Source organism: Nyctereutes procyonoides, unplaced genomic scaffold, assembly GCF_905146905.1.
Source record: "Nyctereutes procyonoides isolate TBG_1078 unplaced genomic scaffold, NYPRO_anot_genome, whole genome shotgun sequence".
NCBI lineage: Eukaryota > Metazoa > Chordata > Mammalia > Carnivora > Canidae > Nyctereutes > Nyctereutes procyonoides.
The window spans coordinates 23,444,875-23,464,921 of record NW_026575024.1 but is presented as its reverse complement, the minus strand read 5'-3'; the positions used below and the strand labels follow the sequence as shown (position 1 = coordinate 23,464,921).

The window sequence follows — 20,047 nt, the reverse complement described above, 5'->3', positions numbered from 1 at the left end:
CCTGGAATGTTGTGGGGATGATTTCTTATGGTATCAGTTTACGTGGAATGCACCAGTTCTTTTTGTTACTCCTTGACGGGGCTGTGCCACAGAGTAAGGAAATGGAGGGCCTGAGCTGGGGTGACAGTATCAAGGAAGCGTAGCCTAAGGCTGTTTTTGCATCTTGTTTCCCAGAATGAGCAAGAGCTACTGCAGGCAGCCAAGGAGAGCCTGACAGCCCAGGTGGAACGTTTGCAGGCATCTGTGGCAGAAGCCAGGGCTCAGGCCGGTGCCACCAGGGCTCTGGAGGAGGACTTGAGAACTGCTCGCTCAGCCCTGAAACTCAAGAGCGAGGAAGCAGAGACCGAGCGTGAGCGGGCCCAGGCTCTGCAGGAGCAGGGCGAGCTGAAGGTGGCCCAAGGGAAGGCTCTGCAGGAGAATTTAGCTATCCTGGCTCAGACTCTATCCGAAAGAGAAGGGGAGGTGGAGGCTTTGCGGGGAAATATTCAGGAACTGGAGAAACAACAGGAGATGCAAAAGGCTACTTTGGAAGCTCTGTCTCTGGACCTAAAGAAGAAGAGTGAAGAGGTAGATGCGCAACAAGAACAGATCCAGGAGCTGGAGAAGTGCAGGTCCCTTTTAGAAGATCTGCCTCTGGCCATGCAGGAACAAGAGCAGAGGCTGGTTGCACAGAGGGAGCAAATCCAAGAGCTCGAGAAGGATCGAGAGACCCAGAGGAACATCTTGGAGCATCAGCTTCTCGAACTTGAGAAGAAGGCCCAAATGATAGAGTCCCAGAAAGGAGAGATTCAGGACCTGAAGAAGCAGCTGGTTACTCTGGAATGCCTGGCTCTGGAACGAGAGGAAAACCATCACAAGATGGAGTGCCAACAAAAGGCAATCGAGGAGCTGGAGGGCCAGAGGGAAATGCAGAGAGTAGCTCTGACCCACCTCACACTGGACCTGGAAGAAAAGAGCCAGGAGCTGCAGGCCCAGAGCAGTCAGATCAACAAGCTGGAGAGCCATAGCACCCTTCTGGCGAGAGAGCTCCAGGATAAGGACCAGGAGCTGAAGTCCCAGCGAGAACAGATCGAGGAGCTGCAGAGGCAGAAGGAGCGTCTGGCTCAGGACCTAGAGAGGAGGGACCAGGACGTGGTGCTCCAGAGGGAAAGGATTCGGGTCCTAGAAGACCAGAGGACGCTGCAGACCAAGATCCTGGAGGAGGACCTGGGACAGATCAAGCTGTCCTTGAGAGAGCGAGGCCGGGAGCTGGCTTCCCAGAGGCCACCGATGCAGGAGCGGGCAGAGGAAGGGAAGGGCCCAAGTAAAGCCCAGCGCGGGAGCCTGGAGCACCTGAAGCTGATCCTGCGTGACAAGGAGAGGGAGGTAGAATGCCAGCAGGAACGCATCCAGGAACTGAAGGAGTATAAGGATCAGCTGGAGCAGCAGCTCCAGGGCCTACACAGGAAGGCAGGGGAGACTGGCCTCCTCCTGACTCAGCGAGAGCAGGAGATAGTGGTCCTGCAGCGGCATCTGCAGGAAGCCGCAGAACAGGGGGAGCTGAAAGAGCGGTCACTTCAGGGTCACCTGGAAGAGGCCCAGAGAGCCCTGGCCCAGAGGGACCAGGAGCTTGAGGCCCTGCAGCACCAACAGCAGCAGGCCCTGGGGCAGGAGGAGACTAGGAAGGAAGAGGCAAGCACCCTGCAGAGGGCTCTGGAGCAGGCCCACACGGCGCTGAAAGAGCGCCAGGGAGAGCTTGAGGACCACAAGGAGCATGTGCGAAGGCTCCAGGAGGAGCTGGCCATGGAGGGACGGCGTGTGCAGGCCCTGGAGGAGGTGGTGGGTGACCTAAGGGCTGAGTCTCGGGAGCAGGAGGAGGCTTTGCTGGCCCTCCAGCAACAGGGTGCTGAGCGGGCACAGGAGCATGAGGCGGAGGTCGGGGGCCTGCGGGCCAGCCTGCTGCAGGCAGAGACTGCACTCAAGGAACGGGACCTGGAGCTGGAGGCCCTGCGAGCCGATGGCCGGGCCTCCCAGCTTCGGGAGGAGACAGCCCGGGACTGGGCCCAAGCTCTGCAGGAGGCCCTGAGCAAGGCCCAGGCTGCCGTGCAGGAGAAAGAGCAGCGGCTGCTGGGTCAAGCAGAGTTGAGCCGCAGCCTGGAGACCAGCACTGCCACTTTACAGGCTGCCCTGGACTCCTGCCAGGCACAAGCCCGGCAGCTGGAGGAGGCTCTGAGGAGGCGAGAGGGCGAGATCCAGGACCGGGACCTCCGGCACCAGGAGGCCGTGCAGCAGCTCCAGCGGGCACTTGCCCAGAGAGATGAAGAATTGAGCCATCAGAAGAGACAGGGGCAGCTGCTAGAGCAGTCTCTGGCCCGGAGGGCCCGAGAAGATGCCATCCAAGGGAAGCCAGGTCCGGAGCAGGAGAGAGAAGAGGAAGAGATGAGGGGCCTTCGAGAAAGCCTAAGGGAGTTGCAGCTGACTCTAGCCCAAAAGGAAGAGGAGATCCTGGGGCTGAGGGAGGCCCAGCAAAGGAAGAATCTGGAGGACTCCCTGCACAGCCACACAGCGCCCCCAGAGCCCTCTACAGACTTTGCCACCTTACGGCCCAGGCTGCAGCAGGAGCTGGAGCGACTGCAGACAGCGCTGAGGCTAACTGAGGCCAGGGAGATTGAGTGGAGGGAGAAGGCCCAGGACTTGGCGCTGTCCCTGGCCCAGAGCAAGGCTAGCGTCAGCAGTTTGCAGGAGGCAGCCATGTTCCTACAGGCCTCTGTTCTGGAGCGGGACTTGGAACAGCAGAGGCTGCAGGTGAGTCACCCCATGAATCATAACAGCAGGGAGGGTGCAGAGCCCAGTTTGGCTGAGCTCAGGGGCTGCCCACCACCCTGGGCTTGTGGCACCTCAGGGTGTGAGAGAGCAGAGGTAAGTGGAATCCAGGGTACTGTGCTAGTCTGGGGGGATATGGAGAAAGTAAGACAGCCACGGTTCCTGCCCTCGTAGAGCTTCTAGTCAAGCAGATAAACAATTAGAATGCACTGTCAGGTTCTAATTAGATCCTCATTAGGGAAGATCAGTGTGCTCTTGAGCATGCAGAGGGCACTCAGCCAGCTGTTCCTAGTGGAAAATCCTGAAAGGCTTCCCAATAAGAGCAGGCTTTAAAATTAGATGAGAAGGGAACAGTAAGGAATTAGCCAAGCACAGGTGGGGGAGGAGTTTACTGGGGAAGAGGAAAAAGGAAGGAGAATGTGTAATGTCTGCATAGGGACTTCGGGCTGCCTGGGACACAGAGGGGCAGTTAGCAACAGAAGACAAGGCAGCGGGGTGCCATCATCGTTGAGGGCTTCTAAGTTGTGTCAAGGACCTGGCTGACCAGTGGGACCTGGATGAAGCATTTGGGGCAGTGGAGGAGGGTGACACAATCCAATGTTTAGTCCAGAAAATCACTCAGGCTACTGTGTGAAGCAACAGTGGATCTGGAGAACAACAAGGAGGCAGTCATCGAAGTCCCGGGACAGATGGTCACCTAAGACAGTAGGGGTGGATGGTGACACAGGGTGGGTATAGAAGCTCAAAGGACTTCTGGCAGTTGACTGGCTAAGAGACGGGGAAGTAAAAAAAGGGCAGAAGAAAACCAAACCCTCAGGTTTCTGCTCAAAGGCAGGTTTCAGAAATGCTATGGAAGGCAGCAAGGTGAGGTGCCTGTGGGATGTGCAGGGGATGACGTCCAGTGGGCAGGACTGTAAAGTGACCTGAAGTTGAAGGATGATACTAGGGATAGAGACTTGGGGTCCACACCAGTTAGGGATAAGTGTACTCCTCTAGGTGGAATATTGAGTGAGAAGGGAAGTGGGCCTTAAGGTGTAGCATTCAACCTCAAGGTCAGGGGCCATGTCTTAGTCCCCTGGGCACCCCAGCACTGAGCATACGGCCTGCACGGAGTAGGCATTCAGGAAAGTGAGGTTGGCTATTGGTCATAGAGAGCCATTGTCTCTTTTGCCAAGAGGAACCCAGTCCAATTTTCCCAAGAAATTGACTCTACATTGTGGGGCCTTGACCAGGGCTGAGCCCCAGAGAACCCCCTTTGTTATCTCTTTTTTTTTTTAAGATTTTATTTATTCATGAAGACACAGAGACAGAGGCAGAGACATAGGCAGAGGGAGAAGCAGGCTCCATGCAGGAAGCCCGATGTGGGACTCCATCCTGGGACTCTGGGATCATGCCCTGAGCCTCAGGCAAACGCTCAACCCAGGTGTCCCCCCTTCGTCATCTCAGACACAGCCATGCAGGGACTTACCTTCTGGGAGCGATATGCAGAGAAGGGGATCCATTGTGAACTTTGGAGTCAAGTTCCTGAGTTTGTAACACAGTCCTACAGCTTATGGGCTGTGTGACCCTAGATAAGTGCCTTTACTTCTCTGACTCTTGGTTTTCTCTTCAATAAAATAGGGAATGACAGTACTAGCCCCAAGGGTCATCTTGAGTATAAAATGAGATAATACATATAAAATGCATAGGAAGGAAGCATTCAATAAGTAGAATTCCTTTCCTATTTCTAGGCTCATTCTTATAGGCACAGAGAAAGTAAGGTATATCACTGGGCAGGAGGATTACTGAGCAGTACTGTAGGCCAGGTCAGAGTCCCCCTGCACTCCTCACCCCTCAAACACTCAAGAACATCTTTCAGATGCAGCCCTCCATCGCAATGCTGTCATTTTTTATCTTAAGCATTTTCCATGCCATGCATTTTTATTCTTGCTTCCTTCCACAACAGCCCTGAGAAGTAGGAATTATTATCTTCAGTTTGCAGTTCAGAGAGGCCAGGTAACTTGTCCAAGGTCATATGGCCAGTTGATGGCAGAATTAGATCTAGGGAGTCTGACTCTAGAATGCAGCCTGTTTATTGCTGAGATCTTCCTGTCTCCCAGACAACTTCCACCTGTGCACACGCACTTCCTCTTATCTGTCTTCTTGACCATTAACACTTATGAGACATACGGCACCTAGAAAATATCTAGTGCTGGGGTCCCCACTTATCCATAGGGATTTAACCTCAGGGTCTTGATCTACGCTTCATAGAGTTTTGTTTTTGTTTTTTTTTTGTTTTTTTTCACACAAATGAGCAAGTTGGGTTTTGGAGAGCACTCATACCAAGTCACAGAGCCCATAAGTGGTGACATAATGCCCAACTGTGTGTGATCCCAGAGTCTATGTCTCAGTGCTCCAAGTTGTTGCTTAGCTTATGGGAGATCTCAGACGAGCCAGGTTTTAGCCCTAGCCAACTGTGCATCTTTGAATAGACCCCTCTCTGCTTCTTTGCTTTATCCACCTGTAAAATAAAGATTCTTCACTAGAATAGTTCAGAAGAGGCTCCAGGAACAATAAGACTATAATCTGATGAGAAAAGTAATCAGTTTTTATGAGGATGGAAGGCAGAGAAGGTCTGGATATGACATTGTCAGGGGGTGATTTGCTCCACACCTTGATGTCCCAGGATGAGTTGGAGCTCACCAGACAGGCTCTGGAGAAGGAGCAGCTCCTGAGCCCTAGTTCAACCAGCAGAGCAGAACAGAGGCCCAGAGAAGAGGTAGGTGGACAGCTGGAAGAGGTGAGCTGGGGGCCTGGTGGGAACAGATGACCAGGGGGAGTCTCCTTTCCAGGGGCTTCTTCCCCTCCTTTGGGAATTGGGTCCCTGAAGCTCAGCTCTGCCAGATTGATCCCTTTGTCCTCTATCTGATCCCCATCTGCCTAAGGGGCTGCCCAGGTGAGTGTAACAGGTCTGTCCTGCAGGTGTCAGAAGTCGAGGCTGAGCCTAGTCTTGGGCTGGAGGAGAGGCAGCTATGGGGACAAAGGCTGGAGTACCTCCAGCAAGCAGTGGCACAGCTGGAGATTGACCGGAGCAGGCTGCAGCACCACAATGTCCAGCTGCGGGCAACCTTGGAGCAGGTAATCCATTTCTCTTGTCCTCAGCTCCCTCAACTGGGGTCCAGTGGGCAGGCATCTCTACCTCCCGTGTAGCCCGCAGAGCAGAGCTGTAAGCTGTAGCCCCAGGGCCACATTCAGCCCTGCTGCCTGTTGTTGAAAAGAAATTTTCATGGGAACACTACAATAGAGGAATTGAATAGTTGTGACAGAGATTTAATGGCCTGCAGAGTCTAGAATACCACAGAAAGCCTTCACTAAGCCTGCTCTGAAGGCCTGAGTGGCTGGCCCTACCTCTTCTGGCCCAGCAGCACATCTCTGTTCTCAGGCTGCCCTGGCCCATGCTCTCCTCATGCTGGGAGTTTAGCTTCTCATGATTGCTGTCCCCTGCTCATACCTATACCCACAGCCACACCAGCCTCCTCTCAAACAGGCAGTCCTGCTCCAGCCCCAGAGCCAAGCCAAGCCCTGACTTCTCAGCTGAATCTTGCAGGTGGAGCGAGAGCGCAGGAAGCTGAAGAGGGAGTCCATGCGCGTGTCACGGACAGGCGGCCTGGAGGTTAAGGAAGCTGCGGCTTCGTCCCCCACACAGCAGGTGTGCCTCTTCTTATTGACTGCGGCCTCCAGAAAGTCCAAACCTGGCCCCCAGAAACAGTCCCCTGCAGTACATAGCCCAGGCTACCCTCTGGGGGGAGACAGCCATGATGCTAGCTGACCTGGAGAGCCCCTCCTGGCTGGCTTCTACCCACCCAAGGCAGCTCAGTCTGTTCCTGACCCAGGAAAGCGGTCTATCCTCAGTAGGGATGGAGTCACAGCTTGCAGCCCTACCTTCTCAGGAACTCAGGAAGGCTTCCCTGGCATGTAACCTACCTGCTGCCAGACCAGGGCCTCAGGCTCACCCAAGAGTGGGGCTCCTCGGGCTTCTGGTCAGAATCCCTGTATATGGGTTTCAAGTGGTGCTTGCCAGACCCTGATGTGCCCAGGAGCTTGATAGCAGCTTTGTGGGCCCCTTGGCTCTCCTCCCTGGTAGTACTGAATTTATAAGATTAGAGTCCATGGTATTTCCTGGGACTAGACTCGCTTTTTGGGGTAAGGAATTGGGGGAAGACTCCCCAGACCAGCACTCTTTTAGCTGAGTTATGCCCATCAATAAACAGTGCTGCAGCCTGATCAGGAGAGACTTCTTCTGGTGGCTGAGCATCTCCCAGCTGTTTGTCCCCCTTCCTTTATGAAAGCTTCCCAAGGGCAGGCACCTCGCCTTACTTCCTTTCTGCATCCCTAGCTCACAGCCCAGGGCTGGCACAAAGCAGAGGCGAGGTATACTTCTGTAAATGAAAAGGTGACTCAAGCCAATGCCATCTGAGCCTGTTGGATATTCAGCATCATGTCTCCATGGGCATCATCCATTAGGCTGGCTTGGCCCCTTGTGGACTTCCTTGCCCAAGGGCCATGGTGCCCCATGGAGTCCAGTGTGGATCCAGGCACATCTGGCCCACAGCACCTGCCTTGGCCCCCGATATTGGGATGAGCTGCCTGAAAATGCCTACAGAACCCCCAGGGTGGGAGGGCCTATTCCGATAGGGAATGACATTTGTCCTCCATAGGATGGAAGGGGAGGACAGAAGGGCTCCTCAGATGACAAGCAGATGGCTGAACTGCAGAAAGAGGTATGTTCTGGAAGGATCAGTTTTCTAAGCCCCCTTTCCCCTCCCTTGAAATCCGGGGACAAGGCTTTGGTTAATTGCTGTGTGCTTGACCCCTTGTGGCCCTTCCAGCAGAGAGATAGGAGATAGTTCCTCAGAGAACTTCAGTCTGTATGGGAGGCAAGAAGAACCCAGTCCCAACTCAGCATCCCAGCTGTTTAGGGTAGGAGTGGGGAAGAAAGCGTGCTCCAGACCCCAGACCACCAGCTTCCTACTTAGGAAGGGAAAGGAGAAGGAAGAGGGCCTGGGGGCAGACAGAAGATTCTAGGAGGACAAACAAAAGCAAACATGAGCATCCTGGTCTCCTCTGCCCTCAAATACACCCATGCAAGCAGGGCTGTCGCCAGCATACCAGGCACAGTAGCCTGGCACCAGCACCAAGATCCATACCTCTTAGCTCAGTTGAAGCCACTTCATACAAGGAAGCTAGGATCAAGTGCCTTCTTGCCCCTTAGGCCTCACTTAAAATCCTGGCATTTTATTATAAGGTTTGCCCTGTCTTCCAAAGCCCAGGAGTAATAAGAACTATGGAATTTTTATTTCTGAGTCTGTTTCAGAAATTAATAGCACTACTGGCAGAGCCTGACTGTACAGCTACACTTAGCCATTAATTTGAATTCATAGGAAGCAGTCCCGAGTTGGGGCCCAGACTAGGGGGAGGCAAGGGAAGCATGTAGGGTGGAGAATTTAAGGGGATGCTCATTATCGACCTGGAGTCCCTCCTTAAATTGTACACTCCAGGAGTCTTTTGCCTCACCCTAGTCCTAGATCTCCCCTGAGCTCCCAGTAACCACCTCCTGGTAGTCTCCATGTACTCATCAGAGAAGGATTATTATTATTTTTAAAGATTTTATTTATTTATTCATGAGAGACATAGAGAAGGAGAGGCAGAGACACAGGCAGGAGAAGCAGGCTCCACGCAGGGAGCCTGACGCGGGACTTGATCCCAGGTCTCTGGTACCACGCCCTGGGCCGTAGGCGGCACCAAGCTGTTGACCCACCCAGGCTGCCCAGAGAAACAAGAATTAATCAGTGATTCTCAACCTCGGCTGCACATTAGAATCACCTGAGGAGCTTTGAAAAAATACTGATGCCCAGGCCTCACCACCATGTAATTAAGTCAGAGTATTTATCAAAAGCTTCCAAAAGGTCACTGTAGAGCTTTCTGCAGGGCTTAAAATATTCTGTATCTTGATTGGGATACTGGTTATACATGGGTATGAACATTATCAAACTCACCAAAATATACAGTTAAAATCCTGGCATTTTATTACATAAATGATCCATCAATGAAGTACATGAGTATTTTGTTGTTGCTCTTGTTCTTAAGGTCCCTATTCGAGTCTCCTATGCAGCCAGGGTTGAGAATCACTGGAATTCCCATGATTCCCAAAGACCCTTGCCCCAAATACTATAGTGCTGATCATGAGATTTGTGTGTGGTAGTTGATTCAGGTACTCCCTCACAAGAGCCCGGGGAGCAGAGCAGGAGGGCGTGGGGCAGCTTTGGGGCACTTACCCTTTCCCTCTTGGTTTCCTGCCCCCAGGTGGCCATGCTGCGGGGCCAGCTGGCCTTGGAGCGGAAGCAGAGGCAGGACTACATTGCTCGCTCGGTGCAGACTAGCCGTGAGCTAGCGGGCTTGCACCACAGCCTCTCCCACTCACTGCTGGCCGTGGCCCAGGCCCCTGAAGCCACCGTCCTGGAGGCCGAGACCCGCAAGCTGGACGAGTCCCTGACTCAAAGTCTGACATCCCCAGGGCCAGCTTTGCTGTGCCCCAGCCCCAGCACTATCCAGGCCATCTCCAGGTAGCAGCCACAGCCAGGGCAGGATCCGGGCCAACCTGGGGATACATGAACAGATGAATGGCTGTCATGGCCCAGAGAGAGGGAAGGAAACCCACAAGGCTGGGGAAGGCCCTGACTCACGTAGGCATGAGGCCAGCCACACCTGCCCATAACCGAGAGTCACCTGCAGGAGTTTTGCTCTGGCCCAGGGGCATCTACTGCCTCTTGTCTAGAATGTATTACCCCAGCACCTCACCTAATCTTTCTCCTCCCCTCCAACAATAAACCCCATGTCTCCACATTTGTTCTCTGCTGCTGTCTTCACTCGTGTCACTGGGCAACAGTAGCACATCAGGGCATCTGTGAAGGAAGAATTTGCTAAAGATTCCTATCAGGTAGCATGAATTTGTCATCTGCCTGCATTCTGACAGAGAAGGCTTATGACTGATGCAACAAGACAAAGCCGCTATCCACGGGGAGCTGGAGTCCAGTTGACAAGAACACTTATCAGTGAGTCACACAGACAGTTCTGTGTGCTGACTAGAAGTGTGTAGAAATTCTGGAGACTGAGGAAGGAAGGCATGAGCTGGCCCTTGAAGGATGGAGGAGTTGGGCGGGGTTGCTAAGCATGCTGGGAAGATCAGTCAGCCTGTGCCAAAGCATGCTGGGCCTCAGGTTGGATGCATAGGGAGGGAAATTATAGAGGGCCCTGGAATATAGATTTGAACTCATGGATAATGAGGAACCATCATATGTTCTTGACTTAAAATAACTTCTGGGGCTTCAAAAACATTGAGTTGACCTTAGGCTAGTCAGTTTCTGGAGTTCAAACACTCCATCTGGCCTCAGTCCCCTTCTGCTCTGGGTGAATGCCCTTGGCGTCCCTTCCTGGGCATACCAGCTGCGACCAGCTCTGGTCCCCTGTAGTCCAACTGTGTGTCAAGCCAGTAAAGAGGATGGCCAATGGCAGAATTTGTCACTTAGGGACTGACCCTGGTGGAGGCACCCTGGACTGAACCCCATTCGCCACCTTAAAACTTATTGTTGGCAACTTTCTCGAAGCCTAGAAGAACAATTTTCTTTCTTTCTTTTTTTTTTAATTTTATTTATTTATGATAGTCACACACAGAGAGAGAGAGAGAGAGGCAGAGACATAGGCAGAGGGAGAAGCAGGCTCCATGCACCGGGAGCCCGACGTGGGATTCGATCCCCGGTCTCCAGGATCACACCCTGGGCCAAAGGCAGGCGCTAAACCACTGCGCCACCCAGGGATCCCCAGAACAATTTTCTTTAAAGAAGCTGGGCTTGGCCTTCCTCTGGCCCTTCAGGTGTAACCTGGAATTCCTTTTCCTAAGCCTGAGGATGGAGCTAAGGCCTAGTTAAGAATGTAGGGGTTTAAGAATAGCACCCGATTCCCACAAACCTACTTACTCAGGGCCCAGGCCCCTTGTATTTCATCACATCACACAGAGCAGACAGGGCGCTGTTCACCACTGCGGAAGCTTTATTCCAAAAACTCATGGCTTGGGACTCAGCAACAGATCCTTAGTAAGACATCACAGTTTAGAAGCCCCCAGAACTAGGCCTGGGGCCCGAGAGATGCTAGACCCTAGTGAGGTTCCCTGTGACTCAGAAGCCTCACCTGGCCTTTTCTGTGCTGGGAGTTCTCAAAGACAAACAGGACTTGGCTCATTATATTCTGTCCCATCCTCTGATTCTCTAGCTTAGAGGAGAGTGTGGATCTTCCAGGCAGGACTGAACCTTGCCTAAGGGCATCAGGCAAGAGCTTCCTTTCCTTTTCCTCATCTCATGCCACAGCAAATCAGTGGTTAGGAAATGCCCCTGACCAGCTAGGTCTCATGGATGTACTTGAGGACAGTAAAGTTAATCACCAGAACCCTGAGGGGAAAGGTCAGAGCTGAGCGCAGAGGGTTCCTTTCACAAAATCTTTCCCTTCAACCTTCTCCTTGTCTGTTCGCTAGAGGCTGGTGCAGGCCAGAAAGTCGTGAGAGTAGTAGAGCTTAGCCAGAGTCTGGGCAATGTTCTTGTTCCTAGGGAGTGCCTGGGTCTGGTGGGTGCGGGCACCCCATTCTCTCAACCAGTCTCCCTACTTTGTGTGTTAGAGCAACAATCATCAGAGCACAATCGAATTACCTTGATTCATCTGCTTCCCTGCTTGGAACCAGCAGCAGCTTGAAGGCAGAAAAGCTGCCTAGCATGAGGTAGAGAAGGAAAAACTGGTTGTATGTTAGTGAGGGGGTTGGAGAGCGTGCAATCACAGCAGAGTGACGGCAAGGTAACAACACCAAAAAGCTAAGGGCTGTCTGCTCCAGGCCTGGGGCCTCCACCAGCCATACCACCTGATAAAAGATGCCCTTTTCCACCTTGGCTCAAGACCACCACAGTCCATACTGCATATGGAGGCTTCAGCAACGCCAGCAGCACATGGATATTCTTACCAGGTCATGGGTATTCTCAGGTGCACTATGTACAAGTAGGTTTTGTTTGTTGCCCTTGTTACCTGAACCTAAAAATGAGGCCTGGTTTACTCTGCAGAGATAGGAAAGGAAGTCAGGAAGGCACTGGGGCTCACAGGCTGGCACTGCTCACCACCCTCACCCTCCTGCCCCCACCAGAGCACGGTGTGGTGCTCCTCAGTGGATGTCCCATGCCACAACACGATTTCACATTACCTAAGTTCCTCACTGTATATAGCACAGGACCGGCATGGTCTCAGGGTTTTGCTGTGGCCTGGGGTCAGCTGAAATAGTTTCTCCTTGGCTGGCTGGCACTGGATTTGTTCTCCTAGCATCAGGGCCTACAGAGAAGAGCAAAGACCACTTACTGCTTGACCCCCATGTTCTAACACAAAGGAGGCTATTGGAGCAGAGAAAGGAGTCAGGGAGGTGGTATAGCTCAGAGCCCAGGAACTCTGGAGATGGTCTCCAACTTCATAAGGAGCTTCGGGGCCCATCTGGAAGCACTGGTCAAATCAGGCAGACAGCCTGCTGGTGAAAGCAGGCTATGCAGATGTGGCACCGTGGTGAGCAACCTCAGAGCCTCTGGGGCTCTGGGCCAGCAGCAGAACTTCCAGATGTTCCTGTGGAAGTGGGGATACCTCACCCACAAAAGCAACAAGGCAACCTCCAGCCAAAGACTGCATGCAGGCCTCCTCTCAGCACATAAAACAGGTCCCTTTTCAGCCAGCTGGTTGTTTAATTGTTTGGTTTTAGGACACATGACACCTTCCTGTGTTATGTACCCCCACCCCCACCCTGCAATACCTCACCTCCTATCTCCTGACCTGCTAACCACCTGTTCGCTCCTCAGGGCAGGGGAAGGGAGCAGCTGAGCCCTGTGCTAACACTAGGTCCTGAAAAGTGGAGTCAGGGTGCAGAGGTGGGGGACAGGAAGAAGCAGGGGCAGGAGGCAAAGTCAGGGAGCATGAAGAAGGAGGGTCTATCAGCATGCTACAAGCAGTAACATCCCCTGTGTGATCCTCCAGCATCATGGGGAAGGAGTACAAGCTCAGCTCTGCTTGCTACACTTAGGAAGTAGCCAAGGGAGCAAGAAGAACATGGGGTCTCAACTTGGGGCCCTGGAATTTCCTCCGTCTACACCTGCTGGGACCAGGGTTTGCCTAGATTCCAGTGGAGGTGAGGCTGAGAAGGGAGACTCTTCCAGACGAGGTAGGGCTGTGTTCCCTGGTGCCATGGGTCCCACCTAATTGGTTTATATCAGTAGCCTGTCACAGTGTGGACATTGTGACCTCTTTCTTGGTCGTTTGTTAACCAATCCCACTAGCTCTTTATATGCCTTCTTGAGGCCTGAAGCATGACACTGGTGGGAGGGCTTGCAGGTAAAAAGAGGAATGGGTCAGGGATCAGAGGAGAGTTACAGTTCTCCACTAGAGGCTGTGCATTGTGTCCCCAACAGAGTGGCTGCTCTCTGTTCTCAGCACAGGGGCTTATGTGTGGAGGCAGGGAGGGGATGAGAATTCATATTTGATTTTGATTCTTCCTTAATTATTGCTAGTTGTTGAGGTGATGGAATCGGGGAAGGCTTTTATCCAGTGCCTGATAATCCATACATCACTCTTGTACCTCATATCTTGGTATCCTGTCATAATCTCTCCTAGATCTGAGTATTCCAGCCCCACCTGGCAGATCCAAAAGTCTAATGCTTGTTGGTGTCCAAAATTAGTCCCACGTTCTAGCTATATGATTACCTTGCCTTCTGCCGTGGCGTTGTGGCTCAACAAATCGTGCTGGGGTGGATGTAACTCCTTTCCCTATATGGGGCCCACCTCTTGTCTGCCCAACTCCAAATATAGTAACCTTGTGGAGAAAATGAGTTGATTGCTGTCCCTGCCCCTAATCCAGCTCTTCATTCGCTTGGCAAATACTAAACCTGTGTGTCATGAAGCTTTACAATGAACACTGAAAAGAAGACCTCTTCTCCAGGGAAGATAGAGCCTGGACATAGACAAACACTTGCAATGTCCAGAAGAGGTTCACTGGCCACTGGATGAGAAAGTGTCACAGAACATCTTGGTAGAAGAGAGGGCTGGAGAGCCCTTTCAAAGTGTTTCCACGCTGATTGGGTGTATGCACAGATTTCTAGGGTCCAGGGGGTGTGCCTGTGGTCCAAAGAACAATGGCAGGTCCTTGGAGCTAGCCCGTTCAAGTTAGACCTTCCTGACAAGAGAACAAGCATCAGCCACAGGTGAGCATCAAGGCGGCCCACAAGCCTAAAATCCACCATAAGGCTTCACTGTCCCATGCAGAGGGAAAATGGCAGGCTGACTCAGACACCAAACACTGGGAAAAGTAGGAAGTTGTGGTCACAGACTTCACCAGCACCACGCCGGCCTGGCAGCCTCCTTCATGACTCCATAGTCACCTGCTAAGCTCTACAGGGTGCACCGCTGGAGGCTGAGAGGAGGGAGGGGAGAGGCAATACTTGGTGTATCCTGTGGCCTCCCTAGAGGAGAAGGGGTTGATGCCCAGTGGGTTTCTTCATGCCAGCCCAGAATCAGGGACCCCATACCACAAGTCACATTGTGAGTTCCTGCATGGAGGCTTTGTGGATAACTGCCTTCACCTTGGCATTCAGCCCAGGGTCCAACAGACAAGGAAGGGCTTGGAAATCAAGTATAATGGGGATAGGAATAAAATGGGAAGAATATGTGCCAAGGCTGGTGTGGAGCATCTCTCTGAGATGGGAGCCATCTATTGCCAGCACAGGGTTGGTAGGCATGAGGCAGAAAGGGGAAAGAAAGAGCCTTCTGACCCCTCTTGAGAAAAGAGTCTACAGGAAAACTTTGGGATGTGGTTAAAAGTAAATTTCTACCCAACCAAACTTTTTGTTTTGTTTTGTAGATTTTTGTTTCATTTATATAAAATGAAACCAGTGCCTACACATCGTTACAAAATTAAGTAAAAAAGAAGGAGCAGTTTGCCATCCAGCTTTTCTAACCTCTCTCCAGGAGCAACCAATTTTTTAAAACTCTATTTTTGTAGCAGGTAACTTTTGTTTCTCTAAATAATATGTTAATAGGATGTCCTAGTGGGTCCAGGATTTGGAAAACATGACGGTAGGCAGCTGTACTGTTCACACCTTTGGGGTTTTTGGACTCTGGCTCCAAGCTAGACACTCTGTAGACCCCATTGCTCTTGGGGAGGCAGGTACATGTGCTCTTGGCTGTATGAGGGATATTTGCATTTTGTTAGTTTGTGTGTACTTTTTGGGCAGCCAGGGAGGTAGAATGTAGTGGATATTTGTTTTATGCACCCAGCAACCAAACACCCTCATTAACTGAGGCTATTTGGTTACCTTGAAATTCTGTTTATAAAAAAAAAAAAAAAAGCCTCCCCTCCCCAGTTGATGTAATCGTCTTCTCCAATGAATTGTTTTTATTTCTGAATATCATGATGGACTCAGGACTTTTTATATATTCCCTGTGATTCCATCATGACAATTGCTATTTTTGATGTTCAAATCTTCCCAACTTTGAGGCCTAGATTTCCTGTGTACTTTTTCTGTCAGACCTGGAATCTTTCCGTGGGAAAGAAGTATTGAAAACCAAATCTGAGTTCCAGGACTGATCATTGCTACCAGTATGTTAGGGGTTTTTTAGATTGTTCAGATGACAGAGCAGAAAATGTATTTGGAAAATCATGAGTTCACGGTGGTGCTTGCACAACAGTGTGTGTACTTAATGCCACTGAACACACTTAAAGTGGTTAAAATGGTAAATGTGATGTATATTTTGGGACAACAAAAAATAAAAATGGAGTTTATAATGATATTTCCAGTTTGAACTTAACGTCACAGAGTTGTTGTTTTTTTTAAAAGATTTTGTATTTAGGGATCCCTGGGTGGCGCCTGCCTTTGGCCCGGGGTGCGATCCTGGAGACCCGGGATCGAATCCCACATCGGGCTCCCGGTGCATGGAGCCTGCTTCTCCCTCTGCCTGTGTCTCTGCCTCTCTCTCTCTCACTGTGTGCCTGTCATAAATAAAAAAAAAATAAAATAAAATAAAAAGATTTTTTATTTATTTATTAATGAGAGACAGAGAGAGTAAGAGAGAGGCAGAGACATAGGCAGAGGGAGAAGCAGGCTCCATGCAGGGAGCCCGATGTGGGACTTGATTCTGGATCCCAAGATCACACCCTGAGCCGAAGGCAGATGCTCAATCATTGAGCCACCAGGCATCCAAATGTCACAGAGTTTTGACTATGCATGTCTGACTTTGTATTTGGTTCCTAATAATGTTAATATAATTACTTATTTTACTTTATTCCATGATACTGATTATCTAGTTTCAAAAATAATACCAATATTATAATAAATCTACTGAGTGAAGTTTAAAATTTCTTTGTAGTTCTTTTTGCCTACAGAATATATCCTGCAAAGGATACAGAGTGTACTGAGTTCCAAAGGAACTTGAAATAATTCTTTTCTCTCATGCTTATGTTATTAATTTGATATACGGTTAGATCCATTTGATTTATTCTCAACTTTACAGTTTGTTCCCCTTTTTCATTTGATTATTTTTTGGTGATGTATATATATGTTATATGGTGATATGTGTGCTGTTAAGAAAGTGGAATAGAATGCAGCCCTTTAATACCACCAGGAATCCCATGGGAGAAATAAGCTGTAGTTTTATTTAGCAGCAGAGTGATCTATATCTAGGGTCCACTTGAAGCCCCAGTCCCTCTCTGACACTCTGTGGTCCCCTTGACTACCTGTCAGCCTCCTGGGGCCTCCAGTGGGCTGAACAGGACAGAAACATGTCAGCTGTAGATAACAATCTTCCCCTCACACTGCAGCTGGAGGATGAGCTTCTGCTCTTCTTTGAAACTGTGCATGTTACTCTCGAACCAATATTTATCATCCCAGTAATGGGACCACCTCATGAGCTGATCTGTCCCAAAACCAAATAAGGATACCTGGGAAATAGGATAAGACAGGAGAGAGCCACAGGGTCACAGGTTGGATCCTGTCTTGCCTCCATGTCTGCCAAAGCCCCCTTCAGCACTCATTTAACATCTAGTGTGACAGGTTTCCTCTTAGAGCTGGGAGGAGAACAGAACTCACCTCCAGGGAGGACACACTCTGAACACACAGTGTGATCCCAGAGCCTGGCAAGGACAGCATCAACCAGCTGCTCATCATCATATTAGAGGAAGAGAGAGGACTCCCCAGGGAGATAAGAGAAGGGCATTCCAGGCAGAAGCAACAGTGTATGAGAAAGCAGGAGGTAGCTGGTATGTTTGGAGAACCCTAAGAAGCCCAGTGTGTGAGTTTAGAGAGAGAAGAGGAAGGGAGTGGTATCAAGGAGGATCTTGTAAGCCAGGCAAAAAACTTTAGACTCAATCTGAAGTCCCTGAGAAAACGGACATTGTTGGCAGGGGGATGAAAATCTGAGTTGCAGAAGATGTCTTACCTGGTCACAAGTGTGCAGGGCATATAACAGACCCACAAACCCCAAGGATGGAAAACGATGACGTTTTCGCAGCCAATGATCCTGGATGTACTGAAGAAAGGTGAGGCTGATCACCAAGACCTGGGAAATATGAAAGAAAGTAGTCCATCCTGGGGCTGCCCACAGCCACATCACCTGACTCCTTCCCCTTTTCCCTCCTGGGTCCCTTACCTCGTCTTTGCTTGTGTTACTTCCACCAGGAAACTGGACTATCTGAAATCTAAAAAGGGTTTGGGATGGGGGAGTTTCAGAGTCATTTAACACAGCAGCTTAAGCCTTGGGGATTCCCCAATATTCAGCAAGGATCTCTCTGGAGTCCCCACTATCACCCCCAACAATGGCTTCCCTCACTGTCATACCCAGGGTTTATGGGCTTTCTGAAGCTCTGTTCCTGTAGTACTTCCATAAACCACTTTAGACCAGATGAATTCAGAGGAAGCAGCAGCAATTTGGTGCCAGGATTCTGCGTGCTAGCCATATCGGGGTACATTATGCGCATGGTGGTTGTGTTCCCCACATCCATCTCAAATCCTTGGACGGGGGCCTGGTTCATCCTGGAAAGGAGAGCAGGGTAAACATTTGGGGGAGGAGGATCTGGCCTGACCATCCTGGTCTCCACCTCCTACTCTGCACCCACCTGAGGACCATGTCATGTTGGTTAATCCTGAATCCATGGCCAGAGCCCCGTAGGCACCTTGAGTTTCCAACCACTGCACAGGTCCGACAACTGGACTCCACGTAGCCCAGTGGTTGCCCAGGAGGCTCTTCTATTGGCTTCCGAGTCTCAAACTCCCTCTTTGATTGAACACCCTGAAGTTTCGAAAAGCACAGGTTGTAGGGTACCTGTGTGCTCAGTCGGTTAGGCAAACAACTCTTGATTTTGGCTAGGGTCATGGTTCAGGGTCATGAGATTGAGTGCCACGTCGGGCTCTGGGATTGGTATGAAGTCTGCTGATCTCACCCTCCCCACTCACCCTCCCTGCTCCCACTCACCCTTATCCTCAAGCTTTCTCTCTCTCTCCTCTCTCTCTCTCTCTCTCTCTCACTCACTCTCTCTCAATCTCCTTTAAAAAAAAAAAGCATAGGAAGGAGGGAGGAACTTAGGGACTCATCCTACTCTCACTACCTTTGGAAGAAGGTTAGAGTGTGGGGCCATGAACGGAGAGATGGGCAGGGCATGGGGTTGGGAGTAGGGACTGGACAGAGACCAAGAATGTGCACCGACCAACCACAATATCAGAGCATCAGAGGATATGGGATCTTCTGGCCTCTGCACAGGCTCAATAGCCGTTTCGAAGCGTTCATCAAACCAGACAGATGTTCCAGGTACGCGGAGGCAGGCAGAGCACTCGCGGATCTCAGACGAACACCTACACTTTCTGAAAGAGTTCCTGGGGCAGTGGCATAACTGTATTCTTGTCTTTTTAGGGAAGTCATTCTGTTTGAACTCCTGGTCCAGGAAGTTCATCATCATCATCAGCCATAACGTAACTATACAGGCAGCTACCAGACCCCACTTCAAGTATTGAGCCTTCATCTCTGGCCCTGGCAATCATCCCCCAGCAGATAGTAGATTGGCTCTGGCACCTGGTAATAGGAAGGAGAAGGGGCTGGGGCCAACAGACATCCTCAGTATCCCCTGTCCTGGAGGTTCTTATCCTTCCCCTAACCCTTCACACCATACCTCTTCCCAACACTTCACCTCTTTTTTTTTTTTTTTTAGTTCGATTGATCAATTTATTTTTAAAGGGTTTTTTTTTTAAGAGATATTATTTTCTTTAAGATTATTGTTTATTTATTTGAGAGAGAGAGAGATTGAAAGAGAGAGGGGATCCCTGGGTGACTCAGCAGTTTAGCCCCTGCCTTCGGCTTAGGGTGTGATCCTGGATCCCGGGATCGAGTTCTGTGTCAGGCTCCCTGCATGGAGCCTGCTTCTCCCTCTGCCTGTGTCTCTGCCTCTCTCTCATTCTCTCTGCATATGTGTGTGTGTGTGTGTGTGTGTGTCATGAATGAATAAATAAAATCATAAAAGAGAGAGAGAGAGAGCATGAGCCGAGGGATTGGCAGAGGGAAAGGAAGAAGCAGACTCCCCACTCCCCACTCCATCCCAGAACCCTGAGATCATGACCTGGGGCAGAGGCAGACAGTTAACCGACTGAGCCATCCAAGGACCCCTAAGGATTTTACAAGTAATCTCTCCACCCAATATGGAGCTTAAACTTTCAGCCCCAAGATGAAGAGTCACATGCTCCACTGACTGAGCCAGATGCCCCGAACACCTCACCTCTTGCCTCCTCAGCCACTTGCTAACTCCTAAAAGGAACTCTGCCAAGGTCTGGGCTGGAGGCTGAGAGGATGGGAGAGGTGACACGTGTCCTGTGGTCTCCCAAAGGAGACTGATACCCAGTGAAGTCTTTCATGCCAGTCTAGTTATAACAAGGACCTCATCACAGCCACCACATTGTGACCTCCACTGTGTAGGCATGTCAGCAGGTCCCCCTTCTTCACTTTAGCATTTAGCCCAGAGCCCAGCTGATGTGGGGGAAGCTTGGGAAGTGAGGTGCCAAGGAAACAAGAAGGTGAGGAGGGAGCAGGTGTGTGCTAGGTCTGATGTAGATGAGCAGGAGAGAGAGAAGCAAGCAAGAGGAAGGGCCACTCAACCTCCTAGGTC

General features: G+C 50.8%; 2 protein-coding genes across 13 annotated transcripts in view; one reads left to right on the top strand and one right to left on the bottom strand.

Moving 5' to 3' along the window:
* Window positions 1-9,684, top strand: part of CEP250 (centrosomal protein 250) — a 48,528-nt gene extending 38,844 nt beyond the window's left edge. For 8 of the 10 annotated variants that reach the window (XM_055300337.1, XM_055300364.1, XM_055300347.1 and 5 more), the window contains 6 exons: window positions 175-2,784; window positions 5,468-5,560; window positions 5,764-5,919; window positions 6,389-6,490; window positions 7,500-7,562; window positions 9,145-9,684. In XM_055300337.1, coding sequence (XP_055156312.1) covers window positions 175-2,784; window positions 5,468-5,560; window positions 5,764-5,919; window positions 6,389-6,490; window positions 7,500-7,562; window positions 9,145-9,408 — 3,288 coding nt within the window. In that variant the 3' untranslated portion in view covers window positions 9,409-9,684. Of the gene's footprint in view, window positions 1-174; window positions 2,785-5,467; window positions 5,561-5,750; window positions 5,920-6,388; window positions 6,491-7,499; window positions 7,563-9,144 lie in introns of those variants that run through there. The other 2 variants (XM_055300373.1, XM_055300384.1) reach the window with 2 other exon arrangements.
* A 2,388-nt stretch (window positions 9,685-12,072) lies between these two features.
* LOC129493837 (CMP-N-acetylneuraminate-beta-galactosamide-alpha-2,3-sialyltransferase 2-like) lies at window positions 12,073-18,208 on the bottom strand. Of its 3 annotated transcripts, none has more exons than XM_055300430.1 (5): window positions 18,014-18,208; window positions 17,736-17,930; window positions 17,548-17,596; window positions 17,338-17,457; window positions 12,073-12,201 (listed from the first exon to the last, which is right to left on the bottom strand). In XM_055300430.1, the coding sequence occupies exons 1-5, from the start codon at window positions 18,022-18,024 to the stop codon at window positions 12,073-12,075; spliced, it is 504 nt and encodes a 167-aa protein (XP_055156405.1). In that variant the 5' UTR covers window positions 18,025-18,208. The 3 variants fall into 3 exon arrangements, with proteins under 3 accessions (XP_055156405.1, XP_055156412.1, XP_055156396.1); XM_055300437.1 differs by lacking the exon at window positions 12,073-12,201 and adding an exon at window positions 14,887-15,086; XM_055300421.1 differs by lacking the exon at window positions 12,073-12,201 and adding an exon at window positions 16,617-16,840.
* Between the last annotated feature and the right edge of the window lie 1,839 nt (window positions 18,209-20,047).

Excerpts from the sequence above, each read along its gene's own strand:
- LOC129493837 (XM_055300421.1), bottom strand. Across the intron at positions 17,458-17,547 it reads GTAACACAAGCAAAGACGAG|GTCTTGGTGATCAGCCTCAC; the intron begins GTAAGGGACCCA and ends CATATTTCCCAG. Across the intron at positions 16,841-17,337 it reads CCCTGCACACTTGTGACCAG|GTATCCTTATTTGGTTTTGG; the intron begins GTAAGACATCTT and ends CCTATTTCCCAG.